Source organism: Pygoscelis adeliae, unplaced genomic scaffold (genome assembly GCF_000699105.1).
Source record: "Pygoscelis adeliae isolate BGI_AS28 unplaced genomic scaffold, ASM69910v1 Scaffold160, whole genome shotgun sequence".
NCBI classification, from domain to species: domain Eukaryota; kingdom Metazoa; phylum Chordata; class Aves; order Sphenisciformes; family Spheniscidae; genus Pygoscelis; species Pygoscelis adeliae.
In genome coordinates, this window is record NW_008824035.1 from 5,599,070 (window position 1) to 5,609,767 (window position 10,698).

General features: G+C 38.0%; 1 protein-coding gene across 1 annotated transcript in view; it reads right to left on the reverse strand.

Moving 5' to 3' along the window:
* Positions 1–10,698, reverse strand: part of NBEAL1 (neurobeachin-like 1) — a 94,393-nt gene that overhangs the window by 53,545 nt on the left and 30,150 nt on the right. Inside the window, 4 exon segments of the mRNA XM_009332187.1 lie at positions 997–1,080; positions 6,045–6,151; positions 7,115–7,421; positions 8,986–9,071. Of these exon segments, the coding sequence (XP_009330462.1) occupies positions 997–1,080; positions 6,045–6,151; positions 7,115–7,421; positions 8,986–9,071 (584 nt within the window).

Here is a 10,698-nt window from a genome sequence, read left to right on the forward strand (position 1 = left end):
AATCCAAAATACACCCCCATACTAGCTACTATGAAGAAAATTAACTCTGTCCCAGCCAAAACCAGCACATCATCATACAGAATGGATACTCTTCTCCCAGCTGTATTCTGCACTGAAATTAAGACTTTTTTTTTTTTTTAAGGATGAATCTGTCAGCAAAACTGAGATGATTGCTTAAGTAAATACGGAAAGAAAAAAATACATATGTTGCAGTGGAAGTATAATTGAAAACTTTACTGACCCTTTGTGAATCACAGCCAGTCCCCAACTCTAACATACAACTCTTCTCCACTGACTCTGGAAAGCCTGGGAAATAAGCACTGAGTAATGCTCTGGAGGAGCATAACTGACCCTGTCATTTCTCACTCAGACTGCAACTAGCAACCAACTCCCACTCTTCCTTTAGCCTCCACTCTGCAGCCACATCCCTTTCCTTGTGCCAAGACTAGGGAATCATTCAACCACAGGGTTGAACTTGGCAATCTAAGAATAAATACACTATTTTTCTGTGGGCTTAGCTTCCAGTCAGATTCACAAACTAACCACAACCTATCTATTTATCAAACCACAAGAATAACTACAAAAGGAAGGGCAGGGGAATGGCAAGACCACCATTTGAACAGCAGTACTGTCCTGGATTAGTTTAAAGCCATGATAAAACACACAAACTCCTGTCTGAAAATTCCTGCAAATACCCATTAATTCTACCCCACATATTCATGGGACAAGTAATGATGTACTTCCTTTACAAAGGTTCCAACTGCCATTAACACTCTGATCTTCCAGTTTTGATAGAAAGACGGCTCAGCGTCCAGCCATTAGACACATATAAAGGGATATGGGATGCTAATCAGCTATTCCTATCTGGCAGGAATGTGTGACCACAATTTGCTCATCTTCATTAGCAAGATTCATCAAGATATTGTGATAAAAACACTAACTGGAAACAAGATCAAGAAGCCTACTGCAAACAGACCTCTGCATATATACTGTTACCTTAGCAGCTGGAGACTTGTGCATTACTGCTGTGAGGGCTTGAATGGTTGATACTGCCAAGCAGTCTAGGTGTCCCTGAAACACCTGAAAGTAGCAGGTACAGAAGTTATATACAAATGCACAAAGACAGTTCAGCTCCAAAATCCATACAGTGCCCTCCTGCCAGGAGGGAAACCAAGAGTTTGCTAACATGCTTCAAAAATCATCTCCCCACCAGTCAAGATTTCATAACCCCACGGCCTACAAGGAATTACATAACAGTAGACAACTAGCCACATACTTCAAGAGGAGAGAAGCATTCACCACACACATTGCACTTCAAATATTTTGATGGGCAAACAGGTTTTCCTCATGCGGCTAATGGACAACCTCAAGAGGGAGGGAGGAAAACAAATTAGGAAACCTCTTGCAGTATGTGTGTGTGCGCGCTGCTGGACAATCAGGCGCCTGCAGTTCATACGAAGTGTTTTCTTTTCCATCCAAGTCCCTACACACCAATGCAACACACACACACACAAATAATAAGAGATAAGTCACACCAGCACAGTAAAGTGGCTGCCTCACCCATAGCCTCGTCGCATTGATCAACATATTTTTTTCAATTTAAGTCATGTTTTGAGGTTTTTTTTCCTATAATTCTTGTTTATATTGATATTTCTATGGTGGTTTTAAGGACAAAAACATTGGAGCACTATTTCGCATCCATCAGTAAACCTAATTAGCAAAACTGTGCAAACAAATATACTCTGTTTCATCATCTCTGAAATATTATATGCATATCAGGCATATTTTGAAAATGAAACGTCAAGAATCAGAAGACGGTGTTAGATGTGAAGAAACATTTATATGCGGTTACAGTGTTGCACTGAGTTTCTAAAGAAGCCAAAGCTATTAGTTAGAATCACAATTTGTAGATTACCATACCTTGTATTTAGCATTTCTTCACATTTTTAATCAGAACAAATCATTCTACTATAAAATTAATACAACAACAATTTGCATTTGAAACTTTCCACAATATTTTGGGAAAATTAAAGCAACAGTCTATTCCTACCTCCCTGATTCAGCCTGTCCATTGTTTTGTGAACATCTGTTCTTGATGACAAGCAAAGAATCAGGACATCAAATACAACCATTGAGATTCACAAACAAGGCCCCAGAATCCAAAACACCACAGTGCTGAGACAAAGAAGCCAAAAAGAGGAAAGGGAGGGGGAAAAAAAAAATCACCACCAGGTTGATAGAATTTATTTGGATTCCATTCATGTACTTCACCTTTTCCTTAAAAGAAGCATAAGTGAGGTTCAATCTATAGCAAATATCTGCAATTTGAAGCAGATGAGTAAAACTGAGGTTGAATTAAATCTATTCAGAAAAATTATTTTCCAGAGACAGGAAATACTGACGTGTGCAGCAACACAAGTTCATCTTGCTGCAGAAGGCTTAAAGAGGATGGTTAAGGTGAAGCACAGGAATCAATTTTCCTGTGATTGTGTCTTGACTTCAACTGAAGCAAAATACAGGTTAGGTAGGTACCTGGTCCTCATTCATTTCTGTCAGTAATTTGTTGGCAAGGTCTTTCTCACTCTTGTCTGCCACTTTATTGTTAGCATTTAAAAACAGCTGTTAGAAACAGAGACAAGAATAATGGAAATAATTGCATTAAACAGTTACCTGCAGCCAAACCTGTGGAGGCTGCCTTGGATTTGTATTTCACATACAAAAAAACAACAACAAAAAAGTTCTCATATTGGTGAGACACAATCCTCCCTTAATATTAGTCTTCTGTTATTTCTTACACTACTGAAGAGTACATTACTATTTTTGCTAAATAGCAATCGCTCCCCCCCCCAGTTAAATGAAAATATGTAATCGCTGAGACAAGGAAACAGATCTATCTGGAATTTATACTCGTTAGCACTGGCTTAGCAACTCTGATTTCATTTACAATATGCAACATGACAGGAGGTTCTCAAAAATTTACTTGCAAGAAATAAAGACAATGGTGGGGCATTAGCAAAGAAATGGATACAGATGTTTCACTATTTTCCACTTATGTTTCATCCTAAGTGAAGGCTGAAGATGCCTAGACAGAATATTTTAATCTTCAAACAGCAACAGCAGCAGAATTTCTGGGGCACATAGTCTTTAAGACACGAAGAAGTGTAAAATATGTCTGCCATCATCCTAAGAATCAGACTGTAAATAGCTTTAAATCAAACATACACCTATACTACATCTTCAGCTAAGAAACTGCTCTGTGTATAGTAGCTAGATTCCTACTCAGTTCCTGAATTTGCAAGTTTAAAGCTCACCCAAATATCTTCGTAATCGATTGCAGTCACTTTATGTGCAAAGTTGAGCTGTAACCTAATCAGGACTAAAATTTATCTTCTGTTTTCAGACTCTATTGAGGTGTTAAAAAAATCCCTCATCAAAATGTTTTAAAAATCCCTTCAAAAAAGAAAAGAAGGAACAACACTTTCCTTCAGTGGATAAAAACTAAGCATTTGTGGTTTTTTTTCCTCATACATTTTGTTCCATTATCTGCTAGGTAGTCTCTCTGAAGAGGAACAGCCTGAGAAATCAAATTCCATAAATTAGGGCAAACAGAAGGACAACAGTCAAGATATTACTTTGACTTACATAGGTCTGAAAGCACATAGTTAGAAACACAAGTCATTTTGAAAGGTACGTCACGGTCAAGAGCACTTAACACTGCAGAATAACTATAATATGCCTCAGAGGGTTATAACATTAACAGGTGGAAATAAGAACATTAAAACAGAAGCAAATGCAGACATGCAAAAAAAAAAAAAAAGGGTTTTCATATGGGTTACTTCAATTCTGATAATACATGTAAAATAGAAAAATAGATTTTTATTACAATGTCCATATGGTTTTAATTCTTCTATTTAAAAGCTGTTCAGAAAACAATAATTTTTTTTTAACCAGGCATATTGCTAGAGGTCATTGTGCTTTGCTCGAAGTCTGACCTCTAAGAGAGTTTAAATAGATGAGAAAAGATTCAGGACCAACAAAGCAGCTGTTAAACGACTCTCAGTATAGAATAAGCACCTCCTGATACCTCTAAAGTCCCTCTTTTCGGATGTCACAGGCAAAAAGCAACATTCAGATCATCAAAATTTAACCGAGCAGTTTGGAAAAGCTTTTGTGCAGATCTCTAACCCTAGAGCATAGTTAAAGGAAGACAGTTTGCCCATAAGCCCTAAAACCAGCAAATATGAAAAAAGATTTAAATTTTAGAAGATTGTTGAACTGCAAATGACTAGGAAGTATGACTAGAAGTACGGCCTTGAATACCCCAAGTTCTTTGGGATATCTATAGCAGAAATAGTGGTATGGATTTTCTTTACCCCTCCTTTCCATGGAAATTTCTTGCACTTCAAATTTGCTGAAGATCTAATAGCTTCCCGAGTTTCAGATATGTGTATAGACTCTCCCACTATCTGCAGAGCTGCAGAACTGTGCTTTACACAGCTTGCTGGTGAATCCAGTAGCAAGATTTTCATAGGTAAAGAAAAAAGACCTAGAAATAGGGTATCCACCCCCAGCTAATAAGGAGAAATCCTAATTCCACAGCTAAATTCATCTTTGCTATTTGGCTTTCAAAAAGAACGGAAATACAGTATATTGGAAAATACAAATATACACCACCTTCCTAGCCTCCACCCTCTCCCCACTTTTCATCCTTGGGGGTATTTTGACTGCGAAAGGTTAAAAAAACCCCACTAAGTAGCAAACTGGCAGCATTGATATCCAATCAATCACAGTAATATGTGAGACTATCACAGGAAAAAAAACCTCAAAAGAGCGTATCTTATGACATACATTCAGGCAGAATAAAAAGAGCAAGCTGCAAAAAGAGGAGCTGTTCCTGCTTTCTTAAATTCCACAACTTGTTTATATGAGAGCAGGAACATAGCTAGAGTCTCCATGAACAGGTAACATCACACTGCTTGATGATTTAAGAAGAAACTAAAAAAGAAATTTATATAGAGTACAAGGTCAGTACAAAAATAGGCACAGATTCCTAAACAGAGGAGGAGGATGGAAAGGTCAAGCAATGTATTTTCAGGAGGAGATAAACTACAAACACTATTCAAAACTTCAAGTCAGTTGGCATTCTGCCACTGACTATAACTACAGTTAAGACATAATCCACATTTATTTTTAATATATCACTACACTAAAATATGTTCTAATCCAAAATCTAAATGGATTTGAATCAAATTGCATACTCTAGCTAGCATTAAATTATCTAGCCTTAGAAGTGCTCAAAATAGCTATGGCACCAACATATCACAAAAAGAGAAATAAAATATTCCACAGAGTTACATCGTATCTATGTTCTTTTGCACAGGGAAAAATGAAATCTATAAAGAAATCAGTGGAAGACACTAGCTTGCAAATCATGACCATATGGGATTAAGATTAAAACAACATCTATGTAAACACTAAATCCTATGTAGAAGGAGAACAATCGAAGAACATTTGTAACAGCTTGAGCTCATGTTTTATGTCAGCTACACAAGACTCAAATATTTTGAAACACTTACAAAGGCACACCAGCAAGTTGTTTTAAATGCAAAAATATGCCTCTGAAATTAGAATTCAGACCCCCATCTGGCAGCAGATGTAAGAGACTTCCTAGCAATCCAGTGACAGAATATAAAAAAAAAAAAGGGGGGGGGCAATTGATTCCAGTAACAACCTTAACAGATTTTAGAGACTGAGTGAGGCCTCTAAAGGTATTTTGCTCACAACTCAAAATAAGCATTCATTGCTTTAACCACAAGACAGACAAGAAACACCTCTACTTCATTAGGAATAAAAAAAAGATTTTAGAGCAACTCAGATCTGTCATTATTAGCATCAGTGGCTCTAACCGATCCAAAGTTTTACTTCCAGTATGTAGACACTATAAAATTGCATCTAATTCAGAAGGAAGATATAAAGGTAATTAATATACCTGCAATATGACAAGACAGGTTTTGTTAAAAATATGCTGATAAGGGAAAATTTACCTTGCAGTTCTGCAACAGTCGAATGAGATGCTCAAAGCAGTTACTGTTAAGGAAAATTGCCTGCAGAACAGGCCTATCTGTGCAGTCTAACATGGCTGTGATGGTATCTATAAAATTAAAACAGAACTGGCATCAAAGACAAAACACTTCTCAAATCTGTCAAGCATTTTTTCTGCACGTTACATAACAAACACGAGGAAAAAAAATTATACAACAAACTATATGCTGTGAATTCTTTGATCAAGAATGATGTGCATTTTAAGCACAGAGCACTAGGCCTAAAGCTAAACATTTTGATACTGTAAAAATTATCACGTAACCTACTATATCTGGAGGAAAAATTCAGCTACCTAATATCTTTGATTGCTCTGGGGCTCTGTTAAAGCCATTGCCATTTGTGAGTACATAAGCAGCATGCCTTTTACTTAAAGCACACAAACACTTGCTTCCTCATCAAGCAATTACTCTGCATTTTACAGCAGCCTTATACTGTAAGCATTCTTCATTGCCTCAGTACTATTCCTCAGTTTTCTCTGAAACTTGGGAGAAGAAATACCTTTATTTGTATTTCCCATTCTGAACATCAAAGTGGAAAAAACTCCAGATCCTGAATTCTTAACCAACGACTTAAACGCAACTGTTTCAGACCATCACCTTTGGCCAATGTTTTCAATAATGCCATATGAAAAGCGAACTATCACAGAACAGCCACCACACGGGTATTTTATTACGGACCCATCTAATTCTGCAATTATTAAGGTGCTGATGAGTGTCAGCTGTTGCCTAGCAAAAATTTTTTTTTTTAATAGAGACTGGCAGTCTGTGAACCATGACACCCTGGTTAAATGGTAGCAATCCAATACAGTTTCTTCTGGGTTTTTTCTAGTGAATGATTAAACAAGAATACATCTAAAGTAATGTCAATAAAGAATTGTTTCAAATTTTTCAATTGCTTAGCCAAGTGAACATTTTTTGGTAGAACATTCAGTTATATTACTATCATGGTTCAATCATTACTTGCTTCGGAGTTATTATCAAGAGATAAAGGAACTGCACAATTGGGTACTCACTCAGCATTTGGATCTGTAGTGCTATGAACCTGCTCTCCCACTGCCTGCATCGCCTTGGATTAGGTAAAGCTGAATGGTCTGAATTAAGCAACTTGAAATAGTTCTCCAATATTGTACTTGTCTCCACCTGCCGCTGGTCAGAACTGCTGGTTAGAAGGATATGGACAACTTCTGTCAGGCACTTCAGAGTCAGCTCTGCCTTCCTGCTCACTTCCTCAGGGTTCCTGTCATCCCAGTTGTCACAGTCTGCTAAAACACGCATCAAGACTTCCATAGTGGCAGGAGATACTGCTTGAAGAGCATTCCTCTGGAACCCACGGGGGAAAAAAGTGATTAAGGAAAAAAAATTAATAAATAAATAAATAAATATCAAACCGCTTCAAACCAGCAGTTTCTATCTGAGTTATCTGAATCATGCAGCATGCATTAGGTCTGTTAATGCCCTGTAATTGTTAAATAAATATGAAACATTCTACTTGGATTATATTGATGGCTACAGATAAAATACATCCCATCTTGTTCACTTAACTAGGCTTTCTTTTTCAAAGAGAATGCTTATAGGGAAAAGGAAATATAATTTAAATGCACGTTATAAAATTCTTATAAGATAGCCTTGATAAACTGCTAATTCTAGGTAAATCTTCACTTGAAGTTTCATTTCAGATCATGAGATTCATGACACTTTAAGTTTTTGAAAAGAACATAATAAATAGCAAACGTTTGTCTGGGCCCTGAGCGCATTTCCCTCACCTCTCTTCCTGGGGGGTCTGACTGCATAGGTTCAGGGCCACCTTAATCTGGAGCAGGAGCCCAGCCTTGTAGAGAGCTTTGAGAAGCCTTGTCAGGGACTCCCTGCTTTCTCTAGGGAGAAACCTTTTACCTGCCTGAGCTACGCTGCAGCCATGCTCATGCCTGGCCATGTACTGTCTTCAACCTGACCCCACAGACTTGACTGACCGGCTTGACCTTAGACCTGCCTCATCACTATAGATGGGCCTGGCAACCACTGGACTCTTGACTGACCCTAGTTACCATCACTAGACCAAACCCCCACCCTGATGTGCTGACCAGACTTCCTGGCTTAATCTCAGGCTTCATCACTACGGAATTGTGTAGTGATCTGAGCTGGTTGATGCTGGTTACTACCACCAGACCTGCTCTGATCACCTTGTTCAGGTATAGTGAGACTGCACCTTTTGCCAGAGAGGTCAGCTGCCTCTGCCTGCATGGTCATCATGCTCAGTCTCAGCTTGCCTTCCCTGGTGGAGCAGTGCCTGGCTTTGCTGCTCCCTGACGACATTTAAAAACACTCTCTCTTCTGGATCATCAGAAGTAACACTTGCTTGTGACCAGACTAAGTAGCACATTACAGAAGTCAGCTAAGAGAGTGGATGTTGGCTTTGCTGATGATGAACATCCTCTTTTCTTCACATTCTCTCAAAGATTTTAAACAGCTTCCAAGCTATAAAGGCCCTGTGCCTCTTACTGAAACAGCTTACTTCCAACATGGGAAGTAAGCTAGATTAATTTCGTGTGTTGATACAAACCTTACATCTTTGCAGGTGGAAACTCCTAATCTAGTTACCCACATTTTTTCTTTATGATATGAAAATATTACAGTAAGTTCATATGAATGTGCAGTTATTTATTATTTGCAGTAGCAAATTTCTACTGTTATTTGAAAGCAGGACCTAGCTTTTAGCATTTAGATACTATTGCACAGAATGACCCCAATCTTTATAAGACAAACAAACAATTCACAGTCAGTAATAAATTCTTCTCATTGTGGGTTATGGGGTATTTATAAGACTTAAACAATGAATAGGCATTTGGAGGCTTCAGCAGCTGAAAAGAGTTGAGAACATCCTTACCTGACCACCAGCCACAATAGCTCCAAAGAGATGTAGCAGGCAACATTTTAGGCTTTCCTTGAGATGTTCACTTTCTTGAAAGCATTCTGATTGGAGTAAATAAAAAGGAGAAGGATTCCTTACTTTGGCCATATAAATTATACAAAGTTTTTCCTCTCAAAAAAACCCACCAACGAATGAAATAATAAAAAAATCTCCTCTACTCCCTGTCATCACGCAAATTTAAGAAGGTTTTCAACTCTCTAATCTCCACTTTCTTTTACATAAATCAGACACAAACACATCAATTCCAGCATTATCAAAGTAGCACAACAAGACCACATTTATCAGGAATTCATAGGGCCAGACCTTCAGCTTGCATAAAACTTTTCATGCAGGCGGACAAAACTATAGACATACAACAACTGTTGATCTGATCCATAATGTAAAATGAGCCCATTTTGTCCATATTAATGAGAAACAGAAGGACATGCTAACATGCAAGCAGTTAGCAAGCATGACAAAGGTTAGAGCAATTTTGGCACAGAAAGTCTAATGCCGTATGCAGTGCAGGTAGCTCAGAAAAAGTCCCTGAGCTTGCTCCCCGTAAGCCAAACTTCCCAGGGAAGCCTGTGCAGGTCTGTAACCTTTCTAGCAGTAGTCTCTTTAAAGACAATTATCCTGCATCTCTTCTCATGCCATATCTGATATAAATTAATCATAAACAGCCTAAGGAACTCTTCTTAGCAATAGAAATAACCTGGATTTTGTTGCTATAGCAATAACACTAGACTCAAAGTAGCTGCAACAAACAGCAAAGAATTATTTTATTTGGAATTAACAATCTTAAGACTTCCAATAACTTTGAGATAGAACTGATAATGACTTGAGTTTGTAAAAACTGAGATTTTTAAACAAACAACAGAAACTGAAAATGCAAGAATTTTATATTCATTAAAATAATAAAATAACCTTTAAGACCATTACCAATTATTGGCATGTAAGATTTCTGACTACATACTGAATGTATAAGCCTGTTTTAACAGAAAATTGTACAGCTGTTTTTTAAATCTAGTCTTCAAAGGAAACAAAAACTTAGATGATCACACTGTTAGTCTGCTAGTCCCACTACTCCCTTGACTTATAGCCTCTGAATCTTTTGGGGAACCTCAGACAAATTCAAAAGAGCAGTACCTAGCAGATCGAGAATAAATCATTAGGTTGGGTAGACCAAAAAAGCCTGAAATTAGTGCTGCCACGGCAGAATGTCTAAAGCACACACTCAGCAATTTCTTGTTCTGTCTTTCCTGCCACTTGGCCAACCAGCAGATGAGTATCTGCCAGCTAATTAGCACACTTGTAGCTCAGTCACAGTATATAATATTTAAGGGATTTAGGAGGAACCAGAGTGCAATGTACTGAATGAGGAGGAGAGAACCTGCAGATGACATTCCTCAGTAGCAGCCTTTAGAGTGGGTTTCCAGTGCCCTGGTGCAAAGATAATGGCATTTTACTGGCATCAGCTCTTTGGTCTTTTTGGCAACTAGCCTATTTCACGTACACAGAGAGGGAAATCTCAAGGAACAGGAGGAATATGTGACTCAAATCTAGAGAAACCAAACGCATAAATGCTACCACTCTAGGAATAGAACCTTCCTTTTTTATTGCCAATTACAGCTGAGTTAACGGATAGCTGCAAAAAGGGCTGATTCCACTCATACCCCCACCCCTCCA